The sequence below is a fragment of the Perna viridis genome, chromosome 4 (assembly GCF_037379345.1).
Source record: "Perna viridis isolate PV_CMFRI_1.1 ecotype Kerala chromosome 4, ASM3737934v1, whole genome shotgun sequence".
NCBI lineage: Eukaryota > Metazoa > Mollusca > Bivalvia > Mytilida > Mytilidae > Perna > Perna viridis.
Window position 1 is genome coordinate 37,895,874 of NC_142448.1, and position 24,712 is coordinate 37,920,585.

General features: G+C 32.7%; 1 protein-coding gene across 4 annotated transcripts; it reads left to right on the forward strand.

The window, feature by feature from the left end:
• The first annotated feature begins 1,210 nt into the window (after positions 1 to 1,210).
• Positions 1,211 to 19,812, forward strand: LOC148619989 (transcription initiation factor TFIID subunit 6-like). Of its 4 annotated transcripts, none has more exons than XM_088580465.1 (14): positions 1,221 to 1,344; positions 1,941 to 2,021; positions 2,441 to 2,689; positions 4,345 to 4,431; positions 6,550 to 6,703; positions 7,733 to 7,944; positions 9,174 to 9,239; positions 10,470 to 10,547; positions 11,947 to 12,048; positions 12,666 to 12,790; positions 13,689 to 13,821; positions 15,224 to 15,349; positions 17,210 to 17,416; positions 18,445 to 19,812. In XM_088580465.1, exons 3-14 carry the CDS (start codon positions 2,531 to 2,533, stop codon positions 18,883 to 18,885), a joined length of 1,890 nt encoding a protein of 629 aa, XP_088436591.1. In that variant the 5' UTR covers positions 1,221 to 1,344; positions 1,941 to 2,021; positions 2,441 to 2,530; the 3' UTR covers positions 18,886 to 19,812. The 4 variants fall into 4 exon arrangements, with proteins under 4 accessions (XP_088436590.1, XP_088436591.1, XP_088436592.1 ...); XM_088580466.1 differs by having other exon boundaries at positions 2,444 to 2,689; XM_088580464.1 differs by lacking the exon at positions 1,941 to 2,021 and having other exon boundaries at positions 1,211 to 1,344; positions 2,444 to 2,689.
• The last annotated feature ends 4,900 nt before the right edge of the window (positions 19,813 to 24,712 follow it).

Sequence of the window (24,712 nt, forward strand, 5' to 3'; positions counted from 1 at the left end):
CTGCGCGCAAAAAAACCCTATCCTGCGTCAAAAGGAAACCAAGTCCCCCTGAAAGGTAAATGGTCAACTCCTCTTAAACCACTAAAGCAACTTGAACAAACTGTACACCATTGATGTATGGTTGATTGATTGATTGATTATTGGGGTTTAACGTGCGTGCAGCAATATTTCAGCTATATTCAGGCGATGAACATGAAATAGATGATAAATGAAGATGAGATTATGGTGATGAAATGAAGAATGGGATTGGACACAAGGATAATAGGGTCGACAAATTTTGATTGCTGTTAGAAAAAGGGAGCGATGGGTAGGGTCGGGCAATTTAGCCTCCCGTGGCAGAGCGCAAAGGTTCCTACTTCTATCGAATACCACAGCAGGGTTCTTTAACGTGCGAGGAACGTGCGAGGAAGTGGCATCTTTCCCAACACGTTGCACTACTATGGTTTGCGGTCAGGTTTTTCGTATTATAGCCTGTATCACGCCAATGGTACGTACCCATTCCACCACCTGGTGCACACAACCCAGTTGCTCTGTGGGCAAAGCACCCTAGCCCCGGCTATGATTCTGTGCAGTATTAAGCCGCCCTTTACGACAACCTTAGCGCTGCTGCGGGCCTATTCTTTTGGCACCCGGACCTGCACGGGGCATTTGATGTATGGTAGATGATCGTAGATCCCTACTCCAGCAGGGCTAGAGGTTGTTCGGCAAGATATTTTCTGACTTGGGTATGGAGGAACGGAATTCCAACATCTTACGTTGTGAGAGTAGTAGATCCTTTACAACGATTACTCATTTTGTTTTATTCGTCAAATTAGTACTGTGTCCACACTTCGCTCAATTGACCGCGATTTCGCTGGCACCCTCTAGTATCATATATTTTAACCATACTTCAAGTATAGTATGTGAATGGGTACGATATAAGGTATGCGATATATGTCTAGGGTGTGGTATAGGGTATGCGATATAGGGTAGGTGATATAGGGTTTAAACAATCACACTTATATGCATATACAAAAAGTTAAAATTGAATCTAAATATATGATATACATTTATATGTATGTCTCTGTATATTCACTGATATTTTTTTTTTCCAAATGCATACATTGTTTTAATTTCGAAACAGGAAATATGCCTGTCATTTATGTAAATTAATAAATCCCATACGCGAACTGAGAAAGTCGGAATTTTTCCCTCATCGGGAAACCGTTCCCGATATTTCGCGTAATGATATACTTCCGGTTTTTAGCGGCAAATCTCTTCAAGTTTTGTTTGTCACTATTTCCTACTTTTAGTCTCGGTTACAACATTAGCGTATATTATATGAAAGAACAAAGTGTAAAAATGGTAAGACTGTCTTAAAAGTAGGTACTGTTTCTCAGAAACACATCTGGAAGGCTTAAATGAGGTCAAGTCTATAGCTTGTATAGGATAGTCACTCTATTAATCTAGGCATGGAATATTTGAATCGTGAGATCTCCTGTGCTTGACGATTGTAATACTGGTATACCAGTATCATGCACTATACTGGTATAAAAATGACGGAGGTTACCTAGCTGAATAGAAATTGGCTTCCAAACTGCATACATATATTTTTTGGACAGAGTGATAGATGAACTCCCATGTGGCCATGGCCATTGCTTGATAAATGTAACAGCTAGCCTCTGCTAGATGTACAAAGTTTACAAAATGTATTCATATTTTTGATCATTGGTTATGTATTTAAACCAGTAATCAAATTTTAAACTTCCTTTTTGTAATTGTTTTGCTGTCATATAATGGTTTAGCTCTGTGATCCATGTTTTTACTGTGTTGATGGCTGTGACAACATTTGTAGACTAGTGCATTATCACTATGCCAAATTTGCTAAGAAATTACCAGACTGAATCTCATATTTTGGACTTTTTTAATTTGGGCAACTAAAAAAAATATTTTTTTTACAGGACCAAAAGGCATTTTTACCAAACATGTCTGTGAATGGGTCCTGTGGTATTTCGTTTTCACTGGACTGCCCTAAGTAGACGGTATTTCATGTTAAATCACATGATTATTAGTTGGTGAATCTTTGTAATATTTTATAACAATGCTTCAAATCACAAAAGGAAAGTTGGTATTAATATTTTTTTTTTTTGGAGGTGGGGGGGATGTTACGGCCCCAACTGCTATGGAATTAAGAGCCTGAAAGGGACTAGAAACATTCATGAAATTTATACTGCCGCACAACTGTAAATTAAAAATTGCATCCTCAAAAATTGATACCCTTTATTTTTAAACAAAAGTACATTCTCTCAATAACTCAATATAGTTTAAGAGTAACGGAACAATTGCATACAAGAGATAATACATCTTTTTTTAGTTTTGATTTTTACCATTTGAAGAACGCAAAAATACATGTATAATATTGACATAATTGTACATGCAAATAAATTATTTTTCTTTCCAGCAGTTTGTAATACAAGGTATATTAGCTGGAAGTTTTGAATGAAGAATGCCATAGACATTTTGTTAAACAGGCAAAATCCAGATTTATAAAATGGGGGATAAAGACCACAAAGACCCTAAAATAAGCAACCATCTTACCTCTGAGTCCATTAAAGTTGTTGCTGAATCTATCGGCATTGCAGGACTACCCGATGAAGCTGCACAATACCTGGCCTCAGATTGTACTTACAGACTTAAGCAATTAGTACAGGTATGATAGAAAGGTCAACTTATCTTTTCTTAGGTTACCTCATTACTTTTTTTATACCCCACCACACAAAGTGGCATAGTTTTATGCGATACCCTTCGAAAAACTTGCATGTCTATCCTTGACGGTTTCCAGATGATAACTTTAGTAGATATGGAAGGATCTTTTCAAACTTTGTATATTTTTCAGTATCTTAAAATATAAATCAAAATAGAACTTTGATTTGATCAGATTATATACACAAAAGTTATGGCCTTTTTAAAGTCTTTTTACTCCCAAAACTTTTTGGAATATGGTGTTATATCATTTAATGTCCCGTTAGATGCCTTATTTTTATCCCAATATCAATAAAATAAAACAAGAATGTACTTCCTTTGTTATTTTTATTTACAAGAGCAAGATAAGGAACTCAGTATACTTATCCCTTTTTTTGGCAAATTAAAATGTTGAAAAAAATGTCTCAGTAATTGTTTTTATGAATTGATAGATAGTCTAAAAACCAAGAAATCAACTTTGAATGGCCTAATATATGTAATGTACATGTACATGCTCAAATTTATATAGTTGTCAGCCTGTAATGTTTCTGTACAACATTTGATCAGATTTGGAAAAAAAAGTCTGGAATAAAAAGTATAACAATAAGATCATAATTTTGAAACAATTTTGTTACATGATCTAGCAATCATAGATATCCCTCTTTTCCAAATTTTTAAAGTGTGAAAGGACCATAACTCTAGAACAGTATATGGCATAATACACAGCCAAGCTTTATCTGTATTTTATGTTTCAATTTGTTGTGTTAAAGGTGAATCAAGGTGTTGGATTTGGCTTCCTCTTTCGATAGATTTGGTTATGAGTACTTCTTGTATACAACTAATATTTTGATTATGATCTTCCTACATATTTAATTTTAATGCTGCTGATGAGAGGTTACTCCTTGAAACATGTGTACAGCATATTGAAATTTACAATATAAAACTTGTATTTTTTGTGTTGTATTCAAAGGAACCAGGATTTGAACAGCAATCAGAAAGAACATAATACAATAACAACTAGTCAAGGAAAACAGACACTCACAACAAAGAACATGAAATTACCAAAACAATATGTACAAAGCAACAAAAGTAAATAAGCAACTCAAAGGTTTAAGGTTGTTTTTTATGATTAACCAGACTTTTTGAGCATATTGAAATGGCTTAAAGTTGCAATGTGACCTTTTACTGAAAGTTTGATTTATTTCCCTTGAAAGGCTTTAAATGACATTTTTTACAGTTCTTAGCCAATATCTTGAAAACTATATAAGATGGAAACTTTTGATTGATGGGGGCCTTGTAAGAGTTATTGCCCTTGAAAAGAAACACATAAATGAGCAACCCGGACTCCTTTAAAAACTGGGAGCATGGACCATATAGAAAGCATTTGGCTCATTGATTTTATAGTTAATACATGTATCATTGGAAACCAAAGGTGTTACAGACTAATAGACATACATAAATACAGACATACAGACATGAGGACTGTTATATTCCTCTTATTCATGGAGTTGGAAGTAATATAAGAAAAAAATAAGCTGCAACGATTGAAAAGACATGGCTAAAATAATATAGACAATTAGCCTCTTTTACAATATACAAATGCATGTCAAGTATATTTTACAGGAAGCAGAAAAATTTGCAACTCATGGGAAGAGACAAAAATTGTCAACTTCAGATTTTGATCAAGCTCTGAGACTGAAGAATGTTGAGGTATTAATTTATACTTTAGATTAGTGAATACACTCCTTTCTTATACATTATTATATGTAATTTTCATAGGGTACTAATTTTGATGTATTTTTTGAAGTTATTCTAATAACACCAAAATAAATTCTGCAAGATATTAACTCAGGGTTTAAGTACTTTATTTATGCATCACTAAGCATCCACCAAACATGAAACACCTACAGTAAATTTTTCGTATACTTTCTGCTTAAAAATTGCTTAATTTTTCACCTGCCAAAATAACCTGCCATATGGTACTTCTAACAAACTATATAAATTTGTACATCTTGAATTGTCTCAGTATGATTTGTATGTGAAAGAAATAGGAGCACATTTGAAGTCAGGGCTCATGCTACTTGAGAAAAACTGGGAGAAGTGACTTCTCTTTCAGAGAGTCAGTAGGGAGAAGTGAATGCATATGTGCATCATTTACTAATGATTTTTAAAAGTGTATGTGTTACATGTTACTTAATGCACACAATATAAGCAAGCATTTTCTTTTATTGAGATAAATGTTACTTTTTCTTTAGGCTACATATGTAAGTAACTAAATATTTTGGTCAAAATGAAATCTGCCTACTGACTGAATGATTGACTGACTTTATCATATATTCATGAAATTGAATTTCTAATCTATACCTCTATTGTTTACCAAATTTATTCAACAAAATTAATATATGATTGAGCAAAGCAAAGCTTCTTGCATTCCATTGTCCTAATGATTTTGTCCTTTTTGGCAGCACTGGAATAGAAAATTTCAGGCAGTGACATTCTGTTGGGATTTTCATTTTGTTGTTTTTTCCCTGATCCCACTTACTCCATAATGATTTCTTGTTCAAAATATCCAGTCTCTTGATATGAGCTGATCAAGGGTATCAGTAATCATGCTAAGAATTTATTACTGACAAATCAAGACTGAAACTTTTATTGACACATATTGTAGCGGTCAGTACGAATTTGTCTCAAGCGTAAGAAATGTTCCGTCAAAATGGAGAATTTGCTGTTCTGTTATGAAACAGGAAGATCAAAAGAAACGCTTCGGGCTTCTGCTGAATTATAAGTTTAGATAAATTTAACCTAAGTGCAATGAATCTGCACAACAAATTTGCAGGTTTTGTAATGAAATGTAAACAGGAAAACATAAATTATTGTAAGCTGTATAGAAGAATGCCCTGTCTGAAATGTTTGAAACAAAACGCTGTTAAAAATACTTGTTTGTAACCTGTAATTCGATAGATTTCGAAAATTTTTACATTTATTTTCTTGAACGGGTGCCATATTTGTTTGATTTTGTTATCGGAAGAGAGATAACTGTGGTCAAAATACTGCTAAAAGACAGAGTACAGTGCCGATCATGGGCAATGTCTGAAATGACTGGGTGACTTCACTTCACTTTTGGTGTCATCTGAGGACAAAGTGAGCGACTCCAGGGCGATTATTTGGCCTGAATGAGTGCTCTTGTACATTGAATGTAGCATTAAAAGCAATTAAGTGTAAGTGTTTGTAAGAATCAGGCAAAATGGGAAATATCAGAAACATGCATGTCAGAACCCCACTGATCTGACATTAAAATATCACTCAAATATGCTTTCTCTATTTAAAAAGACCATTATTTGATCTCTGCATCATGGGATTTGCTCAAAAATTTGTCAGTAGAATCATAGAAAAATGATGTTTTTGACAGAGTTATCTGCCCTTGAAACGTTCATTTTCAGTGCATTTCAATGAAATTGTAACTCAAAGGTCCAGCATGATATGGAAAATCTTGTCTGTTTTCTTTGATTCAGATGGTGCAAATAGTCAAATTACACTATCAAAATGATGTTTTTTTTTCATACCATGTTTCACCTACTGCTTGATTCTTACAGGGACTGACACTTAAGTATCACACTTTTACGTAGTGTGCTTACCTTATTGAGTGATGATTGGAGTGGTAATCATACTCTAAAATACTTAAATTATTTGTTGTTGTTGCCATTTTCAGGTTTTGATACATTTGTCATTTCTGCCACTTTTGCTTTAAGTTTACAGGGCCCATTCTTTATTTAGACAGTTAATTGATACCAAAGAGGTATAAAAACTAATAGCAGATTTTATTTTTAGCCTCTGTATGGTTTTCACAGTCAGGATTTTGTACCCTTCCGTTTCGCCAGTGGAGGTGGTAGAGAACTTCATTTCACAGAAGAAAAGGAACTAGAGTTACAAGATATCATCAATACAACTTTACCTAAAGTTCCACTTGATGTGTCTTTAAAAGGTATAAATTACCGTGAAAGTCTTTTTAAAATATCTACATTGCTGTATATTTGGTTGACCTGTTATGATCCCCTGAGATCATGTATAAAAAAGTCCTGTTTGTAACATGTGTATAAACACCACTTTAAAATACATGTACATTTATTAAACCCCCATATACAAAGTGGGGGAATATATATTTGTAAATGTAGTGATAGGGGTGTCTTTCCTTCCCTCTAACCATTATGCAGAGGTGGGCCCATCTCTTATCTGTTACTACTCCTATTGCACTGAATGGAATTTAACGAAACTTGAACAGAATCTTTATTACATATTCCTATTATGCACTTCTTATTTTAGATTATGATCCAAATCAATTTGGAGTTTCACATAGCAAACATGGACTTTGTCATCATATGTGAACATGAGGGTACACATGTAGTATCTGTTATTTCTCCCACACTGTTGAATGGATTATGATAAAACTTTCACGAAATCTTACTTTTGTATTGAATATTTGCATTTTCTATTTTAAATTTTGATCTGAAGATTTTAGGTCTAACATCAGCAAACATGGAATTTATCATTCCCTACTTTGGGGTACCCATTTCTTTTCCCATAACTCATTCTTCTCATCTGAATTGAATATAATGAAACTTTGACAGAACCTATACTAAATACTACCATTGTACGCTTTTCAGATTTTGATCCAAATTAATTTGGAGATCAAAAGGTGCATTTTATCAAATGGGGAGTGTCGGGGGTATCAATTTATTTATTTTTTTTTTTTAGTTTTCTTTTGAAAGTGAATTCTTATGTATATAAAACAATTTGACAAAACTTTAATCTGTTTATAATCCAGTTTTTAGGAACAAAATTTGCAAGGTTCTGAAATATGAAATATATATGGTAATGGCCATATAAAAATAGTTATATTATTTAATCCCACCACAGATTTCATGCACCTGTCCACAGGCAGGAGAGAAATGTTTGTGAACAAGTTCAAAGGGAAAAGAACAGATTACCAATAAATTTAGATAATTATTTTCAGCACATTGGTTGGCCATTGAAGGCATTCAGCCTACCATACCTGAGAACCCTCCTCAAGCCAGTAAAGACCAACAGAAAAAAGAAATATTGGACACTAAAGTCAAAAACACGATAGATAAGTTACCAAAACCAGCAGCTGAGAAACCCAGACATAGGCATAAGGCTGTAGACTTGGTTAAAGTAAAAGACTTGTCAACACATGAGTTATCTGTGGTAAATGTGGATGTTACTTTAAAAATGATTATTTTTCTGTTTCAATGAAATGCTTTAAGTACTGTAAACATACTAATTTTTGAAGTACTTATTTTTGCTTTTCTCGTTGTGGATAGTAAAGTGCAAGTAATAATATTGGGAAATTGAATTTTAACACTTCTGGTCAGAGAGTAGATCTTGCCTTTTTCAAGAGACAAGCAATCCTTGCAAATCTGCTGACCAAAATTTTATTCCTCTATGTAAATTGTTTTATGATAGTTCATTTTGGTAAGCATAATATCAGCAATGCATTAGTTGTTTTGTCCTTAATGTTGGGCAAAAACTTGTTTCACAAGAGATGATGAAAAATCAAGTGGCGAGAATTACTTGTCAGTGAGAACTACTCCTTGGCTTATATTTTTTTCAAATTTTGAAAATAGTACCAGCTAATGTGTTCACTTGACAGTATGCATGAGATTAGCAACCATGTAAATTGACATTTTCACAGTATATGCATGGATAAAAATATTGAAACAAGACAAACTATTATGAATAATTTTTCAACAGGCAAATTGTAATTTCAGTAATTAAATGAGACATGGTATATCTTGAATGCAGGGGTTCAAATATACTTTCAAGATTAAAAGTTCCTCTCCTTTTTTTGGCTTCTTAAATGGAAAGTTTACCAGGAGAAAGTGAAAGGTACTCCGTAAGAGTAAATGTAAATTATGGTAGGTTCAGGACTTAGGTATCTAAAATTTTAATGGTCCTGCATCATAAATCATGTATCCTGGACCTCAGACCAGTGCTAATTTAAACCCCTTTCTGAACCTGACTGTTGCCAACTTTCCAACATGATAATTTTATGTAAATGTACCATGATTTAGTAATAGATATAGTGAATGGGATTATATAAAATTTATATCTTTGTAATGAAGAAACCAATTAGATAACTGTTTGAATTACATGTATTATTCTTGATATTTTTTTTATGGAAAATAACAAATTCTGCAAGAAAAAGATAACTAGGCACTAGCATACGAGAAACAATTCCTTTAATATAAAATAACAATTTGTGAAGATATTGAACAGAGAGTCGCCATTTACGGATGTAGCATACTTATCTTTACACTATCAATATGAAAATATGATGTTTGTTTATTGAAATACACTAGGATTTGTCTTTCTCTTTTACCATCTTATTAACCTCATGTCAACAAACAGTAACTCTCTATTGAAACTTTTTTCAGGAACAACAACTTTATTACAAAGAAATTACAGAAGCCTGTGTTGGTGCTGACGAAGGCCGTCGATCAGTGAGTTAAGAAATAAATCATAGAAACTCCATTTTATCATTGTTTTATTGAGCTGGTCAATGTATGTTGGATTATTTTACCCTGGGCAAAAGCAAGGATTACATGTACATATCAACATGAATGGCCAGCTCGTAGTGAAACAGTTATAAAATGGAATTTTTTTTATTTATTTTCTTCATATTTTTTGGAAGTGGCAGCCTATGTTTTTTGCACAAAATTGTGATGCACCAAAATTTTGTTGTGACATTAGTGGAAGTGGGTAAACTTATCTATAACGTTGGAAATAAGGCTTCATACATCTGTGACATTGGTCATATATTTATCATAGTTTAACCATGGGTGTGGTCTCAAGACCTTTGAAGCACATCATACTTGAATACCTGTTTCATATTGCGTTTATTAAAAGGCTTAGATTCAAAAAGGGGGAGGTTTACAAACCCTGGACCACCTCCTAACTTGGATTTGCAAATGATCAATATAGGAATAGAGCTTTTAATATTATTTTGTCCGTCACAGGACTAGTCTTTTCAAACATAATAAATAGGCCCTGACTAGAGTTTTTCTGTATATATCTGGCAAAAAGTAATTAAAACACAAATTCAGAGTTACTTTATATAAAATACCACAATATACAGAGTCCCCTTCCAAGAATGAAAGAGTAATCAAGGGAACCAAGGTTATAGCGGTAATCAAAAGAATGTAATCCAGGGACAAAGACCAGACATGGAAAACAGACATACACAACAAAGAACATAAAGTAACTAAAATCATACATTCAAAGTAACAAAAGTAAATTAGCAACTTGGACTCCGCTAAAAACTGGGAGCATGGACCAGGTCCACCGGTAGGGTAAGTGTCCTCTGCTTTTCTAGAAACACCTGCCGAGTTGCTCATAAAAAGTCAAGTCTGGGGTAGACAAATGAGAAAAGATGATTGAAAAATTAGTGACATTGATAGGATAAGGAAAATCACAAACATAGATAATTCTAAGCTTAAACTCCCTCCCTTGAGAAAAAAGGTCATGGTATAAAAACTTACTCACAATTAGGATCTCTGTTGTTTTAGTCATCTGAACTTTCACTGCTATAGTTGAAGTGAATTTAATCCTCATTAAAAACTACTTTATAAAAATGATTCAGAGGCTTTGTTTAAATATTCCTCCTATTGCCCGTAAATTTTGACAAAGTTTAGAAGCAATATTTTCTTATTTCATGATTTCCATTCACACAGGAAGCATTACAGAGTTTGTCATCAGATCCAGGTTTACATCAGATGCTGCCAAGATTCAGTACATTTATATCTGAAGGGGTAAGTATACAAGTTATCTTCACATGGAATACAATAGCATAAAATAAGAAAACTTGTCCTGCCTGGTAATTAGATAGTTAAAATAATGAGCTTGTCCTGTTTCTGTATAAGCACATGATTGAAAAAAAAGTGGAATTTAAAAGTTTTTCTTTAGGCGAGGAGAATATGATATCCACAAGGGAGGTAGTTTAATTTTCAATCTTAAAGCAAGAGACTTGCCAAGTATATTAAATTTGAAAATTGAATATTTTAGTTTGATAGAAATGTGATCAAGTATTCTATTTTCTAATTACTTTCTTTTTACATATATTCCTTGTGTTTTTTGTGCATAATATTATAAAACCAAACAGCTTGTTTTGATGGTATTGCAACATAATTCAAACCAATCTTTTGTCAAGAACAAAAAAAAACCCTTTGGGAAGGATAATGCCTTTTCTCACAGTTGTCATTATATAATTTTTCAAGATTCAGCTGAGCTGAAGGAAAAAAAAACAAAAAAAAACCTATTTTAATTTCATTTATACAGTGAAACCTTTTGGACCTTAAAATTAGTTTGGTTAAGACAGGTGTTCAGTTTACAGACATTCAATTCCATCACAATGATATAAATGGTTTTTAAAAAGTGTCTGGTTTAGGCAGATTTTGGTTAGGATAGGTTTTAGTGTATTTTATTTATGCTCGACATCACATACAGCACATTTTCGAATTGAAGCTCTACTTTTAAACTATCGGGACTTACCGCTAGAGTTGTCTGTCTTTTATTCATTCTGAAGATAGTTTGTATATATGCATGACATGTTAGTACCAATGAGTCACTTATTGGCTTAAATCTTGCGTAACAGATCCTTACGGGAAAATCCCATACTAATATCAGCCATATTGGTTTATATGGGACGATTTGTGTACAAATGAAGTTCGTAAGTTCCTGTCAAACTCCGATGACATTTGTCTGCTTGATAAACTTCTTGGTATTGTACTTTGTTCGTGTAGAATAAATCTGAAATATCCAAACTGATGCCGAATTGCATTCTGGGTTTTTCGATTTTTGGACAAACCATTTAAATGTAAACATCTCCTAGCAACCTGATCACTGTAAACATGTCTGACTTTTGACAAGGTAAATATGGGGACCAAGAATTAAAATCTCACTGGAATTTAAGGATTCAATGTTTAGGGAGAAGCCGTTTGGCTAAACGAATGAGCAAGTCATTTAAGACAATTTAAACGATGGTAGGTGTCAATAAAGTCGTAGAAAATATTTTTATTCAAATTTTAACTGTACCTTATTTATGTGACACTGGGTATAGATATTGTTAATATATATTTTACTATATATACATGTATCTTTATCGGGAAGAATTTTATTATGACATTGTCTTTACTCCCCTTTTTCTTTCAGGTAAAAACGAATGTTGTACAGAATAACTTAGCATTACTGATATATCTGATGAGGATGGTCAAATCGTTGATGGATAACCAGACATTGTATCTAGAGAAATATGTAAGAAGTTTCATGGAAATATCTATCATATGATAATGTTTTGCATAAATTACGGTTTTCTTGATATTTATTACAGGCCAAACTATCTGTACATGCGTTGGTACTAGCTAAACCAGCTGTTTCCGTTTCAGCATAGAATAAAATCCATAGCACCTCCAATTGAGTTTTGTTACATGATTGACATTGAAAATGGTTCATTGTATGACAAAACAGACTGATATGGATTTTTCATAATTCACTCTATGCATCCCTAAATACAACATAAGAATAAGAGGAATTGTAGTAAAACCTGGGGTGAAGGACCTCTTTCATCAAGGGCAACCTGTCATTTCTTCTTTTCTCATCACTTGTCAAATGAGACTAATGAGTATTATATCTTGATTACAAATTTGTTATTATTTACATGTTTTATTTTTATACACTGAAACCTGTCTAAACTGAACCCCTTTTTGGTCTTTGAAATTGCCTTGTTTTAAACAGGTGTTTGGTTTAGACAGGTTCAAAATACATTTAAACTGATAAAAGGGACTGTAAAAATGTCTGGTTTAAACTGGTGTTTTGGATTGTACATGGTACAGTTTAGACAAGTTTTTGTATATTACGTGTTGTTTTGTCAGTTACATGAGTTTGTACCTGCTGTATGTACCTGTATAGTCAGTAAACAGCTTTGTATGAGACCTGAGGCAGATAACCACTGGGCCCTTAGGGATTTTGCTGCAAGACTTATGGCCCAGATCTGCAAGTAAGTTGTTAATTAGGATTGGCTCTCGATGACTTAGGCTCAGTTTGGTAAAGTAAGTTCCTACCAACCATTACGCCCTCAGGAATTTTGCTGTCTGACTTGTTTCTAAGTTGATTTGTAAGATGCTTTTCAGGCATCTTTTCTTCTTCAGTCCTGGATTTTATAAGGAGCTGTAACTTATTTGCATTACATAGTTTTCTTTCTTTAGTGTTGGTATCTTAATTGGACAAAAATAACTTGTTATATCATTGGATATAATATCAGGCAAAATAGTATGAATGAGTTCCTACTTCTGAATTAAAGAATCTTGTGAAAATTTTTATTCTAGTACTGATCCATGTAAAAATCAGGCAGACTGTATAGTAAAACATATACATCAGAAATAAAATGTTTGCATGATTTTTATTGCTAAAACATTTGATTCACTTCAGAAGGACTTTAATTACAAAAAAATGGTTATTTTGAATTGGTTGCTCTGCAAATATTTCATAGAATTATAATTCCTAATTAACCAGGCAAAAATGATCCTTTTTAAACATGTTGTTTATTTCAAGATATTAAGAATAGTGTTCAAAATGCATTGAATGAATTACTTTAGCAAAAATGTACAGTAAATTACTTAATTTTCCCTGTTCCTAATTTTTGCGAACTCTGTTAGATATATGTATTTGCGGATATCAATTTTCAAGGTTTCAAAAAATTATTGACATTTTATATTGTTAAAAATAAATTTTGCGGATACTATTTTTTTTATGCTTGAATGTTAGATTAGAGAAAGGCTTTGTACACTGCAAAAACTAATATGTTTGCAGAACCAGGTTGTGCTGAAATTAAAAAAAAAATTGTGCCGGCCATAATATTTCCTTCAGTTATGTGTGGACAATTATATTTTTTGCAGAAATTTCAGTACAAATATTAATAATATCCAGTCAAGGATAACCAAAACTTTCAGTGCAGCCATATCTAGTGAGAAAGCTGCTTTAGCGACACAGTATGGGGCTGTTGCTGGATTGGGAGAACTTGGAACTGAGGTCTGTATATAAATTCTGTTCAAAATTTCATAATTAAAATAGAACCATCATACAACAAACCTTTCTTATACCTAAAAACTGTAAAATTAAAACATTGTCTGACTGAAATGATACAATTTTTTTTTTAACCTCTAGTGAGCAACTGCCAACTTTCGAACCATTCTAGCAGTTTTTGCATGTAGGCTGTTCAGTAGCCCTTAAATTCTTTAAAATGCCCATTTATTTCAATTTAGCTTAAAATCCTAAAAAAAAATTTGAAATTCAAAGGGAATTCCTGAAAAAGCCCTTATTTTTCATGTGAATTCCTAAATTTTCATGTTATGTCAATGCTGTCTTAGGAGTTTTGAAAATTATCCTTACAGTTCTTGTTTAAATGCTTATCTTTTAATTAAAAGATTGCATTCTAATTGTCTATAAATGTTTTCTTCATCATGGGTAATTAGGTATTCTTCTGCCGGGAATTTACAAACGATAAAAAATTTCTCAGTGTTAGTTACATTATACTTTTATGTCGTATATTCCTAATTTTGCCCTTAATCAGCCCTTAAATTTTCCCAATTTTAGCCTTAAAATTAGCTTTATTTTTTTGCCCAAAGGTGCCGGACAGCCTGTGCATCATTTCCTCATAGACAGGGTCTTTTAATAGTATTCTTAAAATAGAATAAAATAGATATTTATAGATAAAGGAAAACACTTTCATATTTCATGCAATGATTCAGTGACTAAAAAATGAGTGTGTTTCTCTGTATAAAAGCTTTACTTGTTAAGGTGGTTGGGGCTGTTGGTTTAATCTCCTATTGCGTCTTAACAAAAACTATAAACTGAGAAGTCACTGCTTCTCTGTAATGTTTGAAAGCATATATTCACCGATAAAATTAATGGTGCGTTTCCATGGATAAGCTTGATCAGATGAGAACAATCCATGTTGTACAGGAATGTGTCGTATATTAAGTAGCACTCCAGCTAAGGATCATGCAAAATGTGATTCATGGGTTAAAAGCCTACATATTTTTATTTTTGATATTTTGTTTGAAATGTCATAGTAAACAGAAATTAACATGTGGTTTTTCATATAACCCGTGCTATTAGGAGATAAAAATTGTATAGAATGCACTGTAGATTTTAAAAGGAAGGGCGATAATTCTGTAAATGACAGTCAAATACAATAGAAACTACTGAATTTTCAATGTTGATTATCCCCTAAGAGCAGACAGATTTGAATGAATAATTACACATTTCATAGTATAGACCCATAAAACAACTTAATTACAAAAATAAAAATATGTAGCCTTTTTTGGGGTGTATCACATTTTTTAGATTTTGCATGATTCTTACAAAGACAGCTACTTAAAGAATAAAAGCGATTATGGGTTCCATGGTATTATGATATGACTATTTACAGGTAGTTAAAACATTCTTGGTACCCAGAGTGAAGTATGTATCAGACAGGGTCAAGGCCACAATGGAGGGACTGGTGGTGAATAATGCTGACAAAATTGCTGCTGATAATATCAAGAAAGCTTTATCAGTAAGTTTGGTTTCTACGTAATGTAGCAAAAATTATTGGGCTATATCATAAAGAAGTAAAAAAAATAATCAAGAGAACCAAGATCATAGCAGTAATCAAAAGAATGTAATCCAGGGACAAAGACCAGACATGGAAAACAGATATACACAACAAAGAATGTAATCCTGGGACAAAGATCAGATATGGAAAACAGACATACACAACAAAGAATGTAATCCAGGGACAAAGACCAGACATGGAAAACAGATATACACAACAAAGAATGTAATCCTGGGACAAAGATCAGATATGGAAAACAGACATACACAACAAAGAATGTAATCCAGGGACAAAGACCAGACATGGAAAACAGATATACACAACAAGGAATGTAATCCTGGGACAAAGATCAGACATGGAAAACAGACATACACAACAAAGAATGTAATCCAGGAACAAAGACCAGACATGGAAAACAGACATACACAACAAAGAATGTAATCCAGGGACAAAGATCAGACATGGAAAACAGACATACACAACAAAGAATGTAATTCAGGGACAAAGATCAGATATGGAAAACAGACATACACAACAAAGAATGTAATCCAGGGACAAAGATCAGACATGGAAAACAGACATACACAACAAAGAATGTAATTCAGGGACAAAGATCAGATATGGAAAACAGACATACACAACAAAGAATGTAATCCAGGGACAAAGATCAGACATGGAAAACAGACATACACAACAAAGAACATGATGTAACTATAAATCATACATACAAAACAACAAAAGTAAATGAATAACTCAGACTCCGCTAAAAACTGGGAGCATGGGCCAGGTGCACCAGGTTGGTACCCATCTCCTTTTCTAGAAACACCTGCTGAGTCCGGGCTAGACGAAAGAGGAATTGAAAACTATGACACATTGAACTAATCGGTTCTCACAGTGCAGACAGATACACTGTAACGAGTCATGAGTTCAGGATCACAATAAGATATTTAAAAAGAACATTCTTCTTAGTCTCAAAGCACTTAAGTGGTGGATATTAATATTGTTAATTTTTTAGCTCACCTGGCAAAAAGCCAAGTGAGCTTATGCCATCACTTGGTGTCAATTGTCTTCATTGTTGTGGACAAATTTTCAAAAATCTTTTCCTCTGAAACTACCAGATGTACAGGATGTAAACTTGGCATGATTGTTCCTTAAGGTGTTCTGCACAAAAAGACCTGTGGGATTTTTGATCCATGAAAAAACATGGTTGCCATTACAAAAAAAAATAGAACATAGGGTCTGAAACAGTTGATGTGATCCTTGAATAGATATGGCTGCCTATACTAAAAATGGATCATGGGGGTTGAAAGACAGTTTTTTTTTAAAATAATTCAAAAATTGTTGCCTTTAGGAAAATTCTGGTTCAGTTAATAAAAATGCTATTAATAGCATTTGCTGCATCTGACAATGGTTAACCAGGTGAGCGATTCAGGCTTTCTTGAGCCTCTGGTTTTCAATAAAAACCAACTTACTTTATGGATACTTACGTAGTATTGTTGATAGTATCATGAAATATCTCAGCAACGTTCCCCCCCTCTAGTTTACATTTAGAAATTTGTTTAATTTTATAAGCATTGACATTCATGTTGTCCTTTCGATGCATGCCTATTTGTATGTGCATTCTCTATGCTTAGCTTGTCTGGTTGTATTTGCTATACCGGTATATGTTCTTTTGGTTAAAAGCTCATCAGAGCTTATGTTTTCTATTTTTAATGTTATTTATTATTTGTTTTTGTATTCGTATGGGAAACAATGCATTAATTTGTTGATGAACAGTATTTTTAATGTTTTACTTAACCATGAAAAAATTGCTTGTTTCAGAAATACCTGGCGCCAACACTGAAGATCATCATGTCACCACAAGCCACTGTGGAGGAGTATGTGCAAGATTTTGGTTATTTAGGTCCACACATTCACCAGTCTGTAGAGCGAGAGAGGCGGGCGCCTCAAATCTCGCCACAGTCTCAACAGACCCGGTCCATGGTTGGGATAGCTCAACCTCCTAGACCCCAACTGAACATCAACCAGGTATGTAGTCCTAAGTTTTATTCTGCCTGAAAATAATTGTGGTAGTCTAGTAGTAGCCTGCTGGCTGTCAGTGCAGAAGGCCTGGCATTTAATCCCCAACCAAGTCATACCAAAGACTTTAAAAATAGTAGTCACTGCTACTCAGCTTAGCACATAGTAACTAAAAAGTTTGAATTTTGAATTTTTTTTTCATTGGATTCCTTCAGGAAATCCCTGTTGTCAATTTTTAAAAAAACTATCTTAATTTTTAATCAGATTTTAATGATTTTTTTTTAATGTTCCCCTTTAAAAGTATGGTAGCATACATACCAGTACTCTGTAATGAATGTTTGAGATAATAGGGTACAAAGTGATCCATAAAAGCACTGCTTTTTATTTTGAATTGAATTTTAAAATAGTGTGCAATACATGTATTGTATTGTAACCAGTTGTAGTGTCCATAATGAACTGAAAATCCTTATGCTTAAGTTTGTTAAAAACACATTTGCCCCAACTGAACAGAGTTCAACTGGCTGCAGTCATATCATGCATTGCTTGGTGAAGCTTTTTATTCAATCATGTAAAATGCTAAATTTTGAAGGACCATTGGTAATTAGTGAAATAGATTATATTTATTAAGTAGCACTCCAGCTAAGAATCATGCGAAATGTGATTCATGGTTGGTTATTTTTGATATTTTGTTTTAAGTGCTTAAGTAAACATAAAATTACTTGTAGTTTTTCATTGAGCCCTTGTTCATAAGGTATAAAAATTTTATAGAATGCACTGTAGAATTCAAAATTAGGGGAAATTACTCTGTAAATGACACTAAAATACTGAAACTGTTGGATTTTCAGTGTGGATTATCACTTAAGAGCAGACAGATTGGAATGAATATTTATTCATTTCATCATATAGACATATAAAGCAACTTAATAACAAAAATAAAAATAGGTAGCCTTTTTTTCAGGTATATCACATGTTACAGAATTTTGCTTGATTCTTAATTGGAGTATTACTTAAAAATTAAGATGAAAATTTTTTTTCAGGCAAGACCTCAAATCATCTTACAACAGCCTGGATCAGCTGGAGTTTCCATGCAACATCAATCACCATTTCCCCGTACCCCAGGCACTCCATCTCAACCGAAATTCATTGTCATGTCATCACAGCCAAGACCATCGCATACCCCTGGTCAACCCATCAGCATGTCACCACAGATACGGCAGTCACTACCATCATCTCTTGGCAACACTCCAACTATTGTTAAAGTGGTTTCCTCAAACACCCCTGGGTCTGTTCCACGGACCCCAACAACGGTACCAAGAACACCTACACAGAAAATTGTAGTTGTTTCTTTACCGTCTACCACTGGGAGTGGACTGTCAGAAGGGATCCCCACAACTCCAGCAATGGATCTTGGAATGAAAAGTATCTTCAGTGAACAATTGACACCATCTAATTTAAAATCTGAGTCTGACAATGGTTGACAGTAATCACTGATGACAAAAAATTTTTATGTCAATGATGTCAATGTACATACATGTATCAGTACCATAACATACATGTATCTGTAATGCTTTTGTAAATGATGTTTATAAGTATAAAAAACTGAAACTTGCAATAGACATTTAATACAGGTGTATGTCAGAATAAAATAAAAACAAAAGCAACATGTTCAGGCCAACACAAGTCTTAAATTTGGTCAATCTTGTTTGATATCTCCTCAAAGCAGTTATTGCCCTTTTTAAGACAAAATATTGATATTTGCTGCTAATAAACAGGTGCACTTAAGTATATGATTCTCCTATACCCACTTCTTTGGTGTTTCAAAAGTTAAAAGGTTGGGAAACAATGAAATACATACAGGAATCTTGGTGTGCACTTAATCATTCTGAAGAATAGTTATAAGTTATTATACATGTGGAAGCGCTTAAAATCTTGGGGCTTCAATATTAAGTCGTTTCAGGTTCAATACTTTATTTTGAACAAAATAATCTGTATGAAACAGGAAAAATGCCCTGAAATAAAAATACAAATATTATAGCACAAATTACAATTTTACATTTTACGCTTTAAATATTGTAACAAACATATAAAGCAAATACAATGAAAAAAAAATAATACTCTATGCAAAAATCACTTCACATGACGTTCGAATATTAAGTTAAAATTACGGGAAATAAAAAATTTGTTTCATCTCAAAATCACCTGATTATGCATAAATAAGTCAATCAATATGTTCATATTCATCTGATGTGCCAATAAATATTATTAAAACATAATGAGTATGTTCTGTAAATTAACATTGATTATTGGTGCTTTCGGCCTGAGCAATACTATTTGGTTATATTCAGGCAACGTAAATTAACAAACATATCTGGAAATTATTTAAAAAAAATAAAGATAACTACATGTGTATTGTACGGCTCATTTGCGATCAGCAAATTACCAAATATCTATAATTTTCATGACTTTGAAAATCATACAAATCATAAAAAAATAACAATAAGATACATACAAGAATATATACCTCACATATCGTGCAAGTGGCATGGATAATTAAGTACATCTAGACATCATCAAATGCATCTATATCTTTCACAAGCATAAGTGTTCATCCTGTATAACAAAAATAATTATTATAAACCTCTGCTAATACATATTTGAGGAGAATCAACATGTAGTAACAAAAATACACTTTGAAATATAAATTCAAGATATTTAAATACCGTATTTATTAGTCACCCTTAAAACAAAATTACAAGATTCTCTCGTGCAAATGTCTCGCCTAGTACATGTATGCGTTCGACCGTTACTGCTTTGTTATTTTAATGAAAAGTTTGGCCAAGAAATGGTCATTTAAATAATTGAAAAATAAATGTTATATTCTGTTATACCTAAATCATGTTTTATTTAAACAATTATAATATTTAGACATTCATTCTCACGCGCAAACCGACATTCATGAAACTTTCATACTGGATAAAAAATATTCATTTAAAGGATTTTTAACAAAATTAGGCAATAAATTGAGCAAGCAAATATAATGAACCTTACTAAGTCATCATGCTGAATACAGTTACTGATTAGAAAAGTTTCCAAGATATATTATTTCCAACCAAGACCTCTGTCAAATTCTTATAGGTGTTGTCAAGTCAGAAACTGAATGGTGAGTGCCTCACGAACAATACTATTTACCCGCCAGAATAAAGTGTGCGGTTCAACCAAGCATAGAACCAAAAAGACCGAAACCAACCGAGAAAATACGAAATCTCAAACTGATAGAAAAGAAATACCAGGTTCAAAATGTCTTAATGTTATGTCGTTTAGGTCTAGGTCAAAACGTTAATTTCCATCTGAAATTAACACACATATAAAATTGAAATAGGTTTTTATTATCTATGAAAATAAATATCAAATACAAACAAAATGCAAATTTAAGATACAAATAAAATATAAAATACCAGTAATTTTACACACTATCACATACAACTCAAAAAGTGGACTTTTAGAGACCTATGCACCAACAAAAAGCATTGTTAATAGAAATTTTCATTAGTTTGCTCGGCCTACATACTTTACTTATTCTGATTCCATTTTATTTTGTCTTACCCCTTGCAAACAATGTTAGTGGAATATCTAAAGGAATCTCCCTGCCTGTTCTTTCTAGTCATCTGTTCATATTTATTTTTGGCAAAGTAAAAATTCTCCATAACCACTCAATAGACTTGAAAAAGCTTTATAGGTAGGTTGGCATCATATGTAAGTGTTTATGAAAATGCTTGCAAGGGGAGATAATTCATTTTAAGAATTTCTTAAGTGCAACTTCTCCCAAACTGCTCAATCAATTTTTATGAAACATGATAGGAAGTCTTGGAATTAAATATATAATAATGATATGCATGAAGAAAGATAATTATTGCCGTGACATCTGTCAGATGTAACCCAATGGCTATCAGCTTTTCTATCGGTACATACATCATAAAAGTTGTGTCCTCTATTTAACTTTTATACCTTTTGAAGTTCACAAATGAAAGTTGGCATGATTATTTATGACTAAAAGGTGTGTTGTGCACTTACAGAAAAATCATAAGTCAAAAGGCAGTGCAGAAAACTAAATAAATTTGGGTTCACCCCTGGTATGAGTGTCCGCTATATAATTGGTTAAGCTCAGGCGTTAAACCCCAACAATTAATCATCTATCAATCATGTAATTGGTTTAGGGGTAAACACTAAGAATATTTTATCAAAGTGGAGGTACCCTTGTGATCTCTTTAGTTGTCTTCGGAAGCACCAAACATGAAATAAATGACAAAAGGTCAAACATAAATAAAGAAAATTTTGTCATTAAATTAAGAATTTCAATAATCGAAGCAGTAATGCCCTCTGGTGTGATAGTTGCATCATCTTTTTTCAGTTATTGCTAGATGTCTGCAAGGGGAGAAAATAATAAAGCACATGTAGGCATCATATTTTAATGTGTATAAAGAAAGTGAATTATTACAAGATACCTGCACAGTGATATAATCAAACTTATTGGGAGGGTTTTAACTGATTTAAAGTTCAAGTAAAATGGTTGGGGTGTAATTGGTGGTATATAGTCATTCTGTCTGTCTGTCCCCAGTTCCATTTCACAACTTTTTTGAAACTGCTAAATGGAATTTGATGAAAATTTCACAACTTCTTAATCACATGATACCATTGTGCACCTATTTGTTTTTCTTTGGGTATTGAATAAGGTGTCTTGAGAGGTAGATAGGGTATATTTTATTGAGCTTTACTTACAGTAATCCTAGTTTCAGTGGATTAGATTTAAACATGGACTTTGTCATCCCTTGAACAAAAGGGGGAGTATTCCCGAAGGAAACTCCCTTGAAGCCACTGAATGGAATTCAGTGACATTTAAACACATTCTTATTCACATGATGTCAATGTGCACCTTCTTTTTTGTATTTTCATCTGAAATTTTGGGGTTTTCTGTGTGTTCTTTTTGGGAGTTGAGCTGAGCTATTAAGTTTTCTAGTTTTCAGTGTATTAAATGTAAGTCTCAATGTATTGTACATGTAATAGATGTATAAAGCAAATGACATTGTTTAAGAAGTCATCCATGAAATGTGAACACCTACTTACTTTGATGTTTTACATGCTAAGTATAATTTCTGCAACATAACAACATAACTTATAAGTCCCAGAAAAATTTCTACTTCATTACTTCAGATATTTATTGAGTTGAAATGGAAACCAGTTTCATTTTTCTTAATCCCTAGTATGTTTTCCTTTGACATAATGTGAATTGTCACACATTTGATAAAGATTAAAATAGGTAAATTTTATACATTAGTATGTATATCTAGTAAAAAATACCATGACACATTGTTCTCGGTCTTGTTCTGATGAGACAAGAAATACAGTTAAACATGTGTAAAGCTGATTCCTGCCTTAACTAGACATCCCCTGAAGATGCTTTTGGTCATCTGTACTGCTCTTTGAACCTTAGTAAAGAACACTATTCTAAATTCAAAGAATCCTTCAATTTATTAGGGGTTCATAGTTGTTACCACCTTAACAAGTGTATTTCTCATAATTTCTGTATTCAAGAACATTCTTATCATTATGTCAGTTTTATACTTTGTAAGCATGGTTAACGCCCAACTTTACAAGGGCAGTGTTTAATCCCACTTTTTATCCAGGCGTTTGGTCTCTTACTATTGAAGGCATGGATAGTCCTTATTTTACCAAGGCAGTGGTCTCATATCATTTATAGGCATGGATAATCTCTCTCCTTACCAACGCATTGGTCTCACACCCATTGTAGGATGTCAGATAGAATATGAAGAAACTTTCTGTGGATAGTAAAGTATCTTTTTTAATGCATCTCTCAAGTCTATACATCTCCAATTGAAGGGTAAAAATAATCTATCCACTTGTTTTCTTACATCAAAATACATGTTGAATTTAAATTTAAAAGAATTAAAGTCACCTACCTCCTCTATTCACCAAGATATTCATACATGTAAGTCACCAAATAATTAAACTTACAACAGTCATCTCCAAAAAAAAAGACCATGACATTCATAGACATGGGAGTTTCTTAAGACGTGATATTTGCCATAGGACATAAAACTGCAATCAATCAATCAATCTAAGGGAAAGTGACCATAGGAAAACATAAAAATAAATAAACCAATAAACCAATTTTTTTATGATTGAACAGATCATATAATCCATATCTTAAGGATAATCAACTAGTGTAAAAGGATAGGGGATTTACTTTCTTTTCTTGTCAAGGAAAAGCACATATTGTGATGTATGTGTACCACGTCTTTTTATGACAAGGCTGAATGTTTAAGTAGCTCTCCAGATAAGAATCATGCAAAATGTGATTCATGGTTGGATAGCCTAACTATTTTTAATTTTGACATTTGTTTAAAATGTTAAAGTAAACTGAAATATGCATGTCACTTTTCAAATAGCCCTTGTTCTTAGTAGATGAAAATTGTATAGAATGTAATGCAGAATTCAAAATTAAGGGAGATAACTCTGTAAATGTCAACAAAATATAATAGAAACTATCAAAATTTCATAAGGGAGATAACTCTGTAAATGTCACCAAAATATAATAGAAACTGTCAAAATTTCAATGTGGATTATCTCCTAAGAGCAGACAAGTTGGAATGAATAAATATTCATTTCATCATAAAAACCTATAGAGCAACTTAATACATGTAGCAAAAACAGAAAAAAAATGTAGCTTTATTTGAGGTGAATCACATTGTACAGAATTTGCATGATTCTTACAAAGACTGCTACTTAAAGTAAATTGGGAGGCATTATATGTCTAAAAGCAGATCCTGAAAGCATGCATGGTGCCAGGTATACCCTCATTCATTTAACACAGTAAAAAAATCCCCATACATGTATCTGATAAGTGGGGCATGTTTTTTAATCAAATGCTACCTTTTTTTTTAATAGGTTGTTTAATCATTAATTTTCAACAATCTATTATGTTTTTATGTTTTTTTTTGTGATGTAGGCAAATGAAAGAAAACAACACACATTATGCTTGGTCCAAAATTTAAAATTATTAAATTTTGTTTTAATTTTCAGTCCTAAATTTTCTTGTTGATTCTTGTAAATTTTACTCATTTAATTTGATTGTTTCAGTGTCATTACATCAGAAATATGTAAAATATGAAAACAAATCAATAATATAACAGTTTTAACTTTAGTATAACGAAATTCATTGTCTGTCACCTACTAATGGATACATTGAAAGCAATGTGGGGAATGGTATATTAGGGAGGTAATTTGACA